Source organism: Amblyomma americanum, chromosome 9 (assembly GCF_052857255.1).
Source record: "Amblyomma americanum isolate KBUSLIRL-KWMA chromosome 9, ASM5285725v1, whole genome shotgun sequence".
Classification (NCBI taxonomy): Eukaryota; Metazoa; Arthropoda; class Arachnida; order Ixodida; family Ixodidae; genus Amblyomma; species Amblyomma americanum.
Genome location: NC_135505.1, coordinates 136989036 through 137004339, shown reverse-complemented (window position 1 = coordinate 137004339; position 15304 = coordinate 136989036). Strand labels below are relative to the sequence as shown.

Genomic DNA, 15304 nt, shown 5'->3' with positions numbered 1-15304 from the left:
TTATCTTTGTCAGGTGTCAGCTGCAGCCATCTTATTTCGGAGAACTTTATCTCATCCGCACGACTGACTGTCTGCCACCCTGTTACGCTTGCCTTTTCTTCGAATCCGAAAATGCGCAAACTGTGAGTAATATACACGAGAACATGAAGGAACTTGCCAATTGACAGGCCTGGACGTCAATGAGCATTTTAACCTGAAATGTGGGCACTGTTCCATACAATAATGATGTTAACTCAATGTAATGTGAACATGTCTCGGTGTAACAATAGGTTTATATCCTGAATCAGAAACTGCACACAATAAAAACCCCTTTCATGCAAGCTTTTTATTCACAGCAAGGCATAAGCCAAATGCAAAAATCATGGTACAGCAAATATTAACACTGCATTCCCTTAGCAATATGCCATATTACATTATACTAGATGAACTGGTGGATCTAGCAGAAAAAATATGCTTCACTGAAAAATAAGTATGCATTTTAAAAATAAATTCAAAACTTATCTCGATGATATGATCTCGATAATATGATCTTCTAGATAATACGAACTAGTAAAATGCCCTGGCCAGAGTGCAATGGGTAGAGCTTCCGATGTTACAAACTCCCACCCCACTGTGGATGATAAGAATGCGCAAGACTTGTTGCCCGTACATCGTCGACACCAGCCAGTCAGGTGGTGTTCACTGCGAGTAGCGAGCGGAGGCATGCGGCCCGTATATCGCCGCCGTCACAATCTCCAGTCACACGGTATGCGCCGCACGATCAGCACAGCGCTGACATCGCAAGTCAGCGCTAGCGCACGGCAGTAAGTAAACCCCGCCAGACAAAAACACCGTGCGACCAGCACAGCCGCAACGTCGCAAGTCAGCGGTTGCGCACAGCGGTAAGTAAACCCCGCCAGCCGAAAACAGATTTGTGAAAATTCTGCACATAAATTTTGTTCATTCTGTATGATACGAATATTTTTCGTGACCCCGTGAAATCCGTATGATCTAGATTCCCCTGTACCACACATTGTGTGGTTTTCCAAAGGCAGCTTCATAAACACTTTTGCCAGTGCAAGCATACAAGTCAAAAAAACACGCAGCAAAACATTACTCCAAATTCACCTGAAACCATCCAACACAGCAAATCTGTCCATGGACTCCTTCTAGACACCACTTTCACTTCACAAGCATAAAATGAAAAATGGTTCAGCCTAAAATTTTATCACATCTCCAAACCCTTCACAGATATTATGGCCGCAAGACACATTACATAGTCCTTGTCAATGTGCCCTAATGGTGCTTCATGACGGAAGGGCATGACAGCGCAACAAAAACCTTGGAGCTGAACTACTTGATCGATGCCACAAGCAAACAGCTGCCAGCAGGTGCTCCACCGGATGCTGGATGAACAAGCCACGAGCTTTAGGAAACAGCGAATGCCATTCGGTGACAGTTCTGTACACAGTATTTCAACTATAGGTTGTCCTGGAGCAAAAGTGGCATTAGACTGGTTTTGCACGCTTGTGGGTTTTCACATGTGAGTTCAAGCCCGCCTTGACAGAGAACACCATGGGGCACAGTTCGCACTGGTACGGCTTCTCGCCTGTGTGGGTACGAAGATGCCCGTTGAGAACGGTCTTCGTTATAAACCTCTTGCTGCAGTGAATACACTGGTATGGTTTTTCACCTGTATGGGTACGAACGTGCTCCGTCAAGAAGTTCTTCCTTGTGAAGCTCTTGCTGCAATGAGTGCACTGGTATGGCTTTTCGCCAGTGTGAATACGAAGGTGAACTTTTAGTGTGTTCCTCTCTGTAAACGTCTGCTTGCAATGAACACACTGGTAAGGCTTCTCCCCTGTGTGGGTGCGCATGTGCTTTTTGCGGCTGTCACTCCTTGTGAAGCGCATGCCGCAGTGACCGCAGCGGTATGGCTTTTCGCCCGTGTGAATGCGGAGGTGTTCAGCCAGGATGCGCTTCTGTGCAAACCCTTTGCCACAACGGTCGCACATATATGGCTTCTCCCCAGTGTGGATGCAGAGGTGGTGCATCATTTGGGTGTGCTTATCAGTGTCATAGCCGCACTCTGAACACACCAACTGCCGCCCTCCTGTGTGCGGTTCTTTTCGAGGCAACGAGTCGCGGTTGCTCTGAGCGGTGTCCGAGCCTGCATAGTGAATGAAAGCACGTTTTTTTAAAAACATCCTCTTTGTGCATGTTTTCTGTAAACTGTACATAATGAACAGCTGGATCATATCTCAAGATAATAGTATTGCTGTCACATATAAGCACCTTCGAGAGTTGAAAGCAGATTTGGCACTGCTGCATGTCCAATTCAATCGCAATTGAGCTTTTCAACCCTAGTTAAACGCTACTACCCTTGTGCTCAGGAAACATTCAAATAAAAACTAAAAAGTGGACAGATGATTACGGCAGTCGATAATACGAAATTTGAGTGCAGCTTTAAGCTTCTTGACAGCAGAACAAGCCAATGACCTGTCAACACAATTCGGACTCTACTTCAAGGCTGAGTTCGAATGTTGCAAGAAAACTAAACGTGAATTTAGTGCGAACAAAATCTGCAATAGGATCATGCAGACCTTCCACAGCACAGCTGATGTGGGAGATTTTTGCAATTTCATGAATTTTTTTAATGCTATGTGAAGTACACATCATTTTATTCACGGACACAGCACATATTTTCTCTATCTTGGTTTAAATTACATGTTTCCTTATTCATAATTTGCAGCACGTCTTTTTTGTTAGGAATGTCTTTCAGAGATGAAGCCTCAAGGCCTATGACAATGAGCGCTTATTTACAGGTCCCCCCAATATGAAAGGGAATGAAGTTTTAGCATTCAATTAATGAGTGCTCTATATTTACGAGAGAAAAGCACACTTCTTCCTGTTTTATAACTAGCCTTCCCCTTAGCTTATAATACCCAAGTCATTTTAATCTTCAGTAAAGACATGGCAGAAAAATTCATTTTATGCAAACTGGTTGTTCCCTTTCATATTGGAAGGGCCTGTACTCTGTCGTAGAATGTTCAATCTCTTCTATTAATAGCCAGATTGACAATGCATGACCTCCAGCGTCAATATATATCTTATGTGTCTCTAGGCCATCTAGGTTAACTAAGCCGTTAGCAACCTTGACCTTCAAGGTAAGTATGTAAGTTTTTGCTATGCTCAACATTGTGAATGCCTTGTACAACCTCTGGTTTGAAACCACAAAGATGAGTCGTATTGCCGTTTGGGCTCCGTATAACAGATTTTGTTGTTAAAGGGGCTGCGAAACACCGCTTGAACGAATGCCGGTTACGCTTCAGTTGGATTCTTTATGTCACACAGATGCTGACTCAAAAAGAATTATGAAAATCGATGCATAGGAACAGGAGTTATTCAATGAAGAAATTTCAAAATACAAGCAAACAAAATGCTGCTCTCAACTCTATTTTCGCACAGCTTCCCATTCCCATTTCACTCTCCCAATGACAACACGCAGGGTGACAAATCAAAACAGCCCATCTGAGCACGTGGCGGAAGTTTGCATTCCATGGTTGCCTGTTCTTTGTAACTCGTTCATGCCAAGGCTGGCAGCCCCGTTTGCACGGTTACAGCAACGATGTGAACGCTCAGCTGACCCAGCAATGCTTCACCGTCACGTCGACGGCGCAGAAGGGAACACTGATCAGTGATCAGTGATTCTCTTATGGATCCGAACTCGAGTGCAAGATACTGCGACGCTGTGACAGCCTGCGCAAAATATCAGACACATTTAGCATAGTGCGTACTGCTACTGCTTATCGCCAACCATCGCTCGTCCCTCCAAGCGCGCTGGTTGGTCACGGCGAGCAAGGACCACGCGCTGTTGACGGGAACGTGGCGCCACCTGGCGCCGCAGCCCGGTGATCCTCCACAAGCTGACGATGCGCACTGCCTGCTAAATGTGAAACGAACACATCCTTCCTTGGGACCGAAACGAACGCTTATAGAGTGCAATGGCTCGATCGCATCGATTCCGCAAAGCCGCTCTCAGATACATAGAGAGTAGCCATAAGTGTTTAGTGCTAGGTCGCAGGACGTTTACAGCGAGGCGCAAAGTGCTTCGATGAAAAAAGTAGCCAGTGCCTCTGGTGGCGTGTTTTTGTTTTACTTGATTTACAGTGCTTTTATCTAGGGCAAACAAGCTGATTTTGTTAAAGTAATATAAAACACAAAAACTTGACAAAACGTATCTCTAGTTATTAACCCAATTTGCAGAATATTTACTCTTTGTCGAATCATAAAGCTCGTCCTCCGTGATGTCATATCCGCTGCTAAAAACCACCACTGTATGGTGACACCGTCAGCGCCACGAATTCGTTTTTGCGAGCTAATTAAAATATTAAAAAACGCAGTATACGCGGTACGACCAATGCTAATAGCATCACTATAACTCATTCTATGCAACCAACAGGTAAAAAAATGCACTGAAAATGTGTTTCGGAGCCCCTTTAGAGCAGCCAAAGCTTTGTTGCAGTTGTCAGTGAAAGAGCAGTGGACATGATAACAACAGCAAACACTGAGACAATCATTGAGAGGATTGTAAGAATGGCTTGCCCATGACTAATCCACAGATTAATCCAGTGGAGGTGCACTCAGTGAAAGTGTGAGATGGCGGCTCCCATCCTGAAAAACAAATTAAAAGAGGAAATACAACGTCTCTGACAAGGAACTTCCTTTATCCCTTCTCATACGTCCTTTTCCATCACTTTTTCTGGACGGACACTGTCCAGGATGTTGCCAAGGTGAAGTTGCTCACTGCATCAGCAGAATATCTAGCTAGGTCTGTGGAAGTGAATACTAATAAAGAAAGAGGCTGATACTAGTGCTTCTATTCAGATCACTGACCAGTGCTGACCAGCTGCTAAGGATTGCATTCACTTAAAAATTGCCGATCTTTGAAAAACAACTATTTTCTTTGTAACCACATAACAGATGTACACAACATAACACAAATGTAATTTTTTTTTTTAGATTCAGAACTACACAGGCTATCAGGAAGAGAAATAAACAGTCTCTTCTCATCATCATCATCGGCCTGACTACGCCCACTGCAGGGCAAAGGCCTCTCCCATGTCTCTCCAATTAACCCTGTCCTGTGCTAGCTGCGGCCACCCTATCACTGCGAACTTCTTAATATCATCCGCCCACCTTTCTGCCGGCCCCTGCTACGCTTGCCTTCTCTCGTCTGTCACTCTCTAATGCAGAAGGCATGGGATTTGTGAAACGCTTGATTCGTTTCTCGTGCTGCTGCTTGCTATTGAGAAGCATTTGATGTTTGGGCACATTTAATAAACACTAGCATGAATTGAGGGCAACAAGTGTTGGAGAAGAGCCAAAACAAGCGGTTTATCACAACAGCTTGATATTAGGATTATGCAAAAAAGCAGTTTTCAAGAAGCATTCTTCTCATTGATACATACTACCACTAAAGATTTTGTGTTTATGGGAAACGTGAACAAATCATTGCCCCAGCATCCACCGGAATGTTTACATACACCAAAATTTATGTATTATTTTTAATGTCGAGAGCACAAGACGGCAAAAAAACAAAAAACTAGGCCAACCTAACAAGAAAAGAATTTGATTATAGGGCAGGTCAACCACAATGAATTGAATGACCAGCTGCTAAGGATTGCATTCACTCAAATATTGCCAGCTATTTTCTTCGTAAACTGGCCAAAGCAACGACCCCAGCACGACGAAAAAGCTCAGGCACAGAGATAATTGCCAACACAAGCTCATTTCACAAGAGTTATCTTGCAGCAAATAGGAGTGCAAAACCAAACATCATGAACCCACCCCCCCAAAAAAAAGATCATACCACGCTAAATCAGGCAAGCTCGAACACTCTTCTAGGTCCACTGATGCATACAGCCATGGAGGTAGTACACTTGCTCAATTCCCAGTAATCAGAGCTGCAGTGCGGCTTTGTGCCCACCTACCCCATATGTTGAAATCATCAGGTGTGCTCCTGTCCAGCCGTCACAGTAATGGTCGGCCCATGACGATGCAGAGCTTTTCACCTGCAAACTTTCTTTAGTCCCCAGTCCCTGTGAAATGAGAGACGTTTCATGCATATCACAGAAAACCAATGCTGATGAGATCCATGCACGGCCGATTCAAACCTTCCACAAGAATTCAGTGTAGTCATGATCTTTTGGAAGGCAAATTCATGAGCTTGAAGACAAGTGCTTTCCAATGAGCCAATAAAACTGCTACTGTAGGTGTGATGTAGTACAGTGTTCAACGCCCCAAAGCTGCACACAGCTGCACACCACCTGTAAGGGACACTGTAATGGAGTGCTCCATATTAATTTCGAAAACCTGGGGGTCTTTCATGTGCAGCGACAGCCCACAACACACGGGCGTTTCTGCATTTCGCTTCCACCAACATGTGGCTGTCGAGTACTGGTTCTCAGCAGCCGAAAGCCGCGGCGGGAAGGAAGGAAGGAAGGCCTCAGACGTTGCTGGCACATACCCACTAAGGGGCAGTGGCCAAGACACAGGTGGTTAATTGCTGGATACAGGAAAGTTTTGACGGGAAAAGGAGTGGTAATAGTATGTAGTCTGATAGATTGGAAGACGGAAAAACAAGGGTCCTGTTAACTTGGAGGTCGAAGACGGGACAATGGCTTAATGTGCATAATAGTACACAATGCCTGTAATGTTTCAATGTCGTACTGACTGAGAGCGGGAAAAATAAATTAGAATGGGAGTCACTGCGTTTCTTGAAGAAAATTTTTGCACAGCAGTGCGCACACTCCAGTCGCTTCGTCCAAGCAAAGAAGCGCCAATGGAAAGAACAACCGCAGAGGACACAGGCAAGCCCAGTTGATGAAATGGAAGTTGCAAAAGACGCTTCCTCAAATGAGAGAAGCGGTGGCAGAACAGCAGGAAGTGATCTATTGTCTCAGGTTCGGCACAAAAAGGGCACAGTAGGGAAGCCGCCAGGCCAGATCTGTGAAGGTAGAAATTTAGGAGGGGAACCCGGCAACGCAAGCGCCTGAAAGAGACCTCTAGTCTGCATGAGCGCCAGTCTTTGCTACTCCAAGGATGCAGAAGATGCTGATATTCGGGAGATGATGTAAGAGCCGAGGCAGCAAATTCCTGAAATATTGTGTAGCTGTGAAACCTCGCCGCAGCTGTATATGCACGCGTTGGCAGGACAGCAACAATTGGGCCGCAGAGAGAGGCTCTTGCTAAGGAATCTGCAACCTCATTTAAGTGAAAGCCCGTGTGACCTGGTACCCAAAGTAGCCTTACCGAATTTAGATGGAGCGCAATCAGGAACTTAAAGAGGCGTAATAGCAGAGACTCAGTGAGTGAGGATAATGAAGAGCAAATGGACAGAGAGTCTGTCATAACCACGACCTGGGAAACGGTAGTTTCTAATTTTTGTAAGGCTAAGATTACTGCTAATAATTCAGCCAGAAAAATGAGTGAAGTCAGGAAGACAGACAGAAAAAGACCAATCCAATGAAGGCGAAAAAATTCCCACACCTGCCTTTTCCCGATCCTGGGAGGCCTCGCAGGATCGGTAGCAATAAGAACATGAGAGGGAAAGGACCTTAGGTGGTCCTTTCCTTTGCAGCGGGAAGGGCTGCAGCTTTGCATTCGATGGGAAAATGCCATCGAATTCAATCTGGACAGATTATGAGTTGTTATACACTTGGCGGACATCTGTGAAATAAATATTTATGGGATCAAGGAGGGACTGCACGTAACATATCTGCGGAGTATGAAAACGAGACCAGGAGGCACTAAAAAAGGCAGAAGGTTGACTAAGAAATATTATACTGGAAGCGTGAAGAGGTGAGTCGCACAATTTTAAAAATGTTTGAGCTGTCAAAAGGCGAGACCTAGCTGATAACAATGGGATTCGTGCCTCAAGGTGCAGAACAGCATTGGCGACATATTTTGGAAGCCCCAGACAAAGGCACAACGCCTCACGCTCCAACAGCACAAGAGGGCGAAGTTTATAGGCAGGAGCTCCTGAGAATAAAACACACCTGAACTCCAAAATTGGGCGGACATACATTTTTGCTGAGTCACTCAGGGGGTGAACTGCAAATCATGATCAATGAGTTAGACAGGCAGAGCAGAATGATGGGTCTAAAAATTAACATGCAGAAAACCAAGGTAATGTTCAATAGCCTAGCAAGGAAACAACAGTTCACAATTGGCAGCGAGAGCCTGGAAGTTGTGACGGAATACGTCTACTTAGGGCAGGTAGTGACAGCTGATCCGGATCATGAGAGGGAGATAACTAGAAGGATAAGAATGGGGTGGAGCGCATATGGCAAGTTCTCGCAGATCATGAGTGGCAGTTTACCAATTTCCCTCAAGAGAAAAGTGTACAACAGCTTTATCTTACCGGTACTCACCTATGGGGCAGAAATGTGGAGGCAACGAAAAGAGTTCAGCTTAAGTTAAGGACAACGCAGCGAGCCATGGAAGGAAAAATGATAGGTGTAACATTAAGAGGCCAGAAGCGGGCAGAGTGGGTGAGGGAACAAACACAGGTTAATGACATCCTAGTCGAAATCAAGAGAAAGAAATGGGCTTGGGCAGGGCATGTAATGCGAAGGCAAGATAACCGCTGGTCCTTAAGGGTAACGGAGTGAATTCCAAGAGAAAGTAAGCGTAGCACGGGGCGGCAGAAGGTTAGGTGGGCGGATGAGATTAAGAAGTTTGCAGGCAAAGGGTGGATGCAGCTGGCAAAGGACAGGGTTAATTGGAGAGACATGGGAGAGGCATTTGCCCTGCAGTGGGTGTAGTAAGGCTGATGATGATGATGACATTTTATAAATCATCAGAAGTGTATGCCTTCTCATGCCTGACCTAGCACTACAAAGCCTGCGCAGGATGCCAATGGCCCGAACTCTTTTTGCAGAAACTTGCTCAATGTGTGGCCGCCAGGATAGAGTAGAGTCGTATATTACTCCGAGATACTTCACCGTCTGAACTTGAGGTATTATGTTATTTCTATAGACCAGGCAGATATTTACAGGAACAGAAACCGGAAATACTAACAATGCGCATTTCTTCACATTGAGCGACAGATGAATTCTTCCTAACCAGTTGTCAAGAACATTGAGGTAATTTTGCAGGGTTCGATAAAGAGTGTGAATGTCACCTGCTGATGCAAACAATGCATATCGTCAACGTACACGAAGTTTTCACATTTTGAATGCATGGAATTGAGCTTAGCAAAATGTTAAAAAGAACAGGTGAGAGAACTGATCCTTGCGGTACACCCCTTGTCTGTGGAAATCTCCTTGAGGAAATACCATTTTGGCAGCAGTAAAATTCTCTATTTTCCAAAAAAACAAATCCAGGCTACAAAATAGCTTGGGAAGTTCAGTTCCTGTAATCTTAGTAACAGAGCCGAGTGCTCAACGCTGTCGTATGCTTTACTGACATCCGAGGTGACAAGTGCAGCAAACTGTTTTCTATTGCGAACTAATTTAATACGACTCTCTAGGTCAGATGAGCACACCAAATTGAACAACCCGACCTGAAACCAATTTGACATGGATTCAAGAGAGCATTTTTTGAAATGAAAGACATGACACGGCTGAGAAGGACCCTTTCCACCAATTTCACTAGGTTCGATGTTAATGAAATAGGGCGTATTTTGTCTAAAGTTAAGCCCTCCCCTTGGTTTTTAACCAATGAAACTATTTCAGCAAGACGCCACTCATGAGGTATCCAAGGACCTTTAATAGAATGATTAACTAGAGCCAACAGGTCTGCAGGAGATTCATTGAACAAAATTTTGATCATAGATGAAGTGACCTTATCGGGGCCAGGAGCCGCTGGGGATAAACGCAGAACAATTTGCGACAGCTCAGGCATAGAAACCTCAGTGAAATCACTTGATGTAAACGAAGCTCTAGGCCACACGCAATATCCTCTCACGGCCAGGAGCCGCTGGGAATAAGCGCAGAACAATTTGCGACAGCTCAGGCATAGAGACCTCAGTGAAATTGCTCGAGGTGCATGTGAATATAGCAGGAGAAGGTAGAGCAGATGTAAAGCGAAGCTCTAGGCCGCACGCAATACCCTCTATGGTCTTTGCGATGTCAGCAGGGGACTGAACTAGGTATTCAATGTTGGCAGTCGGAGGAATCGCCTTGTTTCGCCTCATGAAATTAAACAAAGCTCGTTTACTTCCTGATTGGGAAAGGAAATCATAATGATTTGTATTATACTCCTCCTTTGCACGGGCGACAGTGCGCTTAAATGTGTCTGTAACATACTTATAGCCCAACCAATTTTTTGGGCATTGATTGATGAGAAGTTTCTTCCAAGCTGCTTTCCGTCGTCTATATGCACGCGTGCACTCAGCATTCCACCAATTGTTCGCGATTGCAACCATGGTTCCCTTAACCAAAAATTCAGACTTTTGCCTTGCATGGTCCAGTACTGAGCATAGATGTGCAGCCTTGCTTTCGGCACTTGTCTGAGCGCAAGGGTCTGAAGTGATTTGGAGGGCTGATTTTAGCATGTCTTTAAAGGGACACTGAGGAGAACCCTATCAAAATTTTTTTGTTAGCAATATCTGATAGTTCGGCATTTCATGGCTTTGTTGACGCTTGTCCGGGAGCGAAAGATGCATTTATTTCAAAGAAATTTGGATTCTAAGTTGAAAAATTTTTTCCCGCCGCTCCGATTCAAACTCGAGAACTCTTATGACGACATGGAGAACTCTTATGACGACACAGAACGGAGTGACGTGAAACGTGACGTAAACGAAGACTCCGTGATTTCTGGCGGGTAGCGGTGCGGTGCGCTACCTTCCTTTGCAAGCCTCCGAGATTCGTCGCGTCCATGAAGTAAGGAAAATTCCTCCATGGTGGCGCCTCTTGTCCTAGGAAGTCATCACGCTTGTACTTGCGAGATTGGCCTGTGGCGGCGATACCTGTATTTTGGTTCTGGCTATTTTCTACATTACAAGAGCTTTGTTTTTAGGAAGAGTGGCGTTTTTGTGATCAGGAGCTGGTATTCTATGGATACAAGCCAACTTCAATTTCTCCTCAGTGTCCCTTTAAAGCAACTGCAATTTATTAACATGCGCTGATGTCGCTCGGGAAGAGTTAATTTACACGCAAACTTGAAACTAATCGGTAGATGATCACTGTTTGTTGCACAGGCAATAGGCGCCCAAGACATAACAGAAACTCCTTGGGAGAAAAAAGTTAAATCCAAGGCAGAGCGGCATTGATTCCGAACAAACGTAGGCAATCCGGAATTGTTGCAGATCAAGTTGTTGTCAGAAGCCCACTCAAATAGTCTAGAACCAAAGCTGTCTGTTTTAAACCCCCATGTCACATGGTGCGAATTGAAGTCGCCAAGTAATAGAATCTGAGATCGGCTACTAGACATGAGTGAGTCAAGGGGCCGAGTGTCACGCACACCAGACGGGAAATATGCATTAGCTACCGTAAAGGGCTGTTGACCTGGGACACTGAGGTCTACCGCAAGGATTTCACATTCATTGTCCACATATTGGAAAGAAATGCATGCCCTGTGACAAAACTTTGTAGAGATGAGCACTAACAACCCTCCCCCTCGTGATGACCGGTCAAGCCGGAATGGACGGTAATCCTTGAGATGATAATTGAAATTTGTAGTTAGCCATGTTTCCTGTAAAGCAACTACATCTGGTAGAAGCTGACTGCATAGGCAATTTAAATCTGTTGAAGCTGAGAATACAGATCGACAATTCCACTGGAGTACACTTAAGAACCCTATCTTGACGGGAGTGCCGCAGCCACGACTGCCTTTTCTAGAATCCTGGTCTTAGCATTTTGACTTGCGTTACTTTTCTTTCTTTGACTGGGGGCAAGATGGACCTGCAATATTCAGAGGAGACGCACTTCGTTTCTGGGCGTGGAGATCAGACTCCATATCCATACAGTCCATAGAAGATGCGTCCATAACGCTGTTCGAAGGAGAGGCCTGAGGGGTCTTTTGTTGCTCACCTTGTTTTTGGCCCTGTGGAGCGGAATCGATTACTACAGAAGGAGGAGTAGCTTCCCAAGCCAAAGAAGGCAAGAGCGGAGCGGTGGACACCTGCAGAAGATTAGTCATCTGAGCAGCTATGACCTGCGAAATGCACGTGGACACGGTTTCCATAATGCGATCCATTGCATTTGCCACAGCTTTCTCAACTGCCGCTGTAATAGCCTGGGACCAACTAGAATCCATTATGGGTGGGCATTTGGCGGCCACACTAGAGTAGCCTGGGGCTCTCTCCTTGACTGCGGCAAAAGCCTCTCTCCGCGTGCATCTGCGCTTGTCTATAAGCTCGAGCACCTGAACTTCTTGTGCTCGTGCAGGACAGTCAGGCGAATCAGCAGGGTGAGCACCGCTACACAAACAACATTTACCTTGCTGCCCAGGACATTCCTCTCTGCAATGACATTCCCCACAGGCACAGCAGCATAAGGCCGATCTGCAGGCTTTGCCACTGTGGCCCAATCGCCAGCAGTTTTGACACAGAAGGGGCCGAGAGTTAAAGGCACCTACTCAAAAAACCAGTGGCCACACCTTAATCTCTGACGGGCAAAATATTACTGCAAATGTGACAATAACGGACTCGTTGGAATTTTTACTCCGTCAACCATCCTGCTACATCGATGGACAGCAATCACTCATGCAGGCGAGAGGTTCTCAAGCGTCTCCATAGGGCTTAATCGAGAGTCGACCCCTCGGACCAAGCCCTTGGAACATGCTAGATGAGGCGGAATGAATGCGCTCACCGGGTGGTTGGCGAAGGTCGTACACTTTAGCAGGTCTTCAATGCAGTCTTTATCCAGTGACCTGCACAAAATACCACCCCTGCCGAACTACCGGACATCAGTAATGCGCATGAAGTGCTTGGATGTGGATTGAAGAGCCACCTGTACTGCCTCCGGGTTGTTCAGTCGGATAGCACCTCCATCGAAAGGCACTAAAGCGACCGGAATGCTCGAAACACCACTGCGGAAAAAGAGATCAATTGGGAGCTGGTCTTGAGGAAGAGATGCCGACCAAGGGGAAAACCCCTGGCCGGGAGAAGAAGTAGACATTAAGCTCTCGTCCTGCGCCCAATCACCCCAGAACAGGAGCAAGCAGGCACAGACAAAAAGAAGAAGAAATTTAGCAAGCTAGCGCAACACCGCCAGGTACTTAGCTGCTACCCCGCAGCCTGGGTTGCTAGGCCACGTCAGAAGCACCTCCAAATGCGCCCACAAGAAGGACGTGGTTTTTTAGACGCCTCGTACAATTTAATGGCCTCCGCGTGTCACCAACACTATGGTGACACTCAAGAGGGTATTTCTTAACACTGCATGGACTCTTGGAATGCGAAAGACAGCACCCGTTTATCGATTTTATTGGGAGTGACTCACCAGCACAACAATTTCTACCGCCTCTCAAGTCATCGCCGTACGCCGATTGGTTTGACGTGATAGTACACAGTGTAGTACCTGTACAGCCTTCCTGATTTTTAATAATATAGCGCGAGCGTAGACCAAACTGTTGGTCAGCGCCTTATAACAGCGATAAGCATGCAACACGGCGAGAGTTCGCACATGCTCGCACAGGGACAGCGTCCTCTGCTACTCTGTTCCAATCACAAGGACACCGGCCCTGCCACAGTATCTGTTCACAAAAGCCGGCAAGCAGTACAGCACTTGTGCGTGACTAAGATGTCACTCTGAGACGTGCTTTCCTTCTTTTTTGTTGTCCATTACAGGAGGCCGCACTGGCGAAGCAGAGTTAAGAAAAAGTAAAAGGAAGGGAATACAACAGCACGTGGAAACCACTGCCTGGAACGCGAACCTTCTGATTTGAGCAGTCCTCTGCAAGGTGGCAACACGGTAAAAGGGGCACCATCGAGCTCTTTAATTAAGGGGCACCATCGAGCTCTTTAATTAGCCACCCCCCACCTACATTGAAGAGACATTGGAGCTCTTTAATCAGTATTTCAGTGTCTATACGGTATAAAAAAAAGCATCACAGTTTTCAAGCGTCTCAGTGTCACATATTAGTCATGCACAAGTGCTCTACTGCCCGGCGATTTTTTGCGAATAGATATTGTGGCAGGGCGTGTGCTCTCGTGATCGGAACAGCGTAGCAGAGGACGCTCTCCCTTCGTGCGCATGCGCGAACTCTCGCCATGTTCCACGCTTATCGCCGTTATACGGCGCTGACCAACAGTTTGGTCGGTGCTCGCGATATATCATTAAAAATCAGGAAGGCTGTACTACATGGTGTGCCAGGCGCGTATGGTTTCTGCACCCTGACGACAAATCGAAGCATACTGGGTTCAAAATGAATGTACAGGCCACAAAATTCAATAATTGGGAGTTCATGCTGTCCTGGACACGCCTGTACTCGGGGCTGCAGCTAGAAGCTCGTGATAATGCGCTTCGCAGTACACAGATTGCGCAACGCGAAAGCGATATCTGTGCTGCAGTGACAAATGTAAACACGGGGCCCTCGGCTCTTCTCACTGCATCCTCGAGTCCAAGGAGGAGTATGAATGCATGCAAGGCGTACGCGTCACAACGTATGCAATACTATTCCCCCTGAGCACAGCAAACTGTGCAGCTTGGTCGCAGGTGAAGCTGCGTGCAATGCGCGCAAGGGAGTATGCGTTAAACTAAGTAAGCGCTTCTAACCTGTATTTCGGGTAACAGTTAGCAGAGACAGCCTGAAAGGTCTACCATCGATGGCACAAACGAACACGCTTTAGATTCAAAACTACGGGCGCTGAGGCGTCCACGTCGAGAAGCTTGTATGCACGGTCAGCACGGTGAAGAAAGAAACCATCTCAACGACGCGGACGACACAGCCTGCACCCGGATACGGCTATGGCTGGCTTGCTGTGGCTCTGCGATGATGATGATATAGATCTTCCACCATGATGATGATACCGACCGGACGAGTGCGCGTCTGCAAAGGGTAGAACTGGTAGAACGTGTTCCTTCTTCCATGGAGGGGGGCCGATCCTGCTAGCGTTCGCACGGCTTTTTGCGGAGCAGCGGGACGGTCACGGAAAATTTGCGACCTGACACTAGTCCCAGCTCCAACAATGAGCTCCAACAATAGTCCCAGCTCCAACAATGAGAGGAGCCTCTTTTCGTTTTATAGCATCAACTGTACTTACGATTTACGAGGGGTTTCCTGGGACAAACTTAAGCCAACACTTAGGCAAGTTCTTTATTCCTCTGAGCTATCTGAGCCAATGGTCCAACCCCTGGGATGGTCGCACCGCGAGCGG

At 46.3% G+C, this 15304-nt stretch overlaps 1 protein-coding gene across 4 annotated transcripts; it reads right to left on the bottom strand.

The window, feature by feature from the left end:
* Positions 1–306: 306 nt before the first annotated feature.
* LOC144104521 (uncharacterized) lies at positions 307–14907 on the bottom strand. 4 transcript variants are annotated; one of them, XM_077637598.1, is made up of 5 exons: positions 14703–14878; positions 12798–13017; positions 5852–6080; positions 4585–4653; positions 307–2149 (listed from the first exon to the last, which is right to left on the bottom strand). In XM_077637598.1, the coding sequence occupies exons 4-5, from the start codon at positions 4586–4588 to the stop codon at positions 1488–1490; spliced, it is 666 nt and encodes a 221-aa protein (XP_077493724.1). In that variant the 5' UTR covers positions 4589–4653; positions 5852–6080; positions 12798–13017; positions 14703–14878; the 3' UTR covers positions 307–1487. The 4 variants fall into 4 exon arrangements, with proteins under 4 accessions (XP_077493724.1, XP_077493723.1, XP_077493726.1 ...); XM_077637597.1 differs by having other exon boundaries at positions 5973–6080; XM_077637600.1 differs by lacking the exon at positions 12798–13017 and having other exon boundaries at positions 14703–14907.
* Positions 14908–15304: the final 397 nt, after the last annotated feature.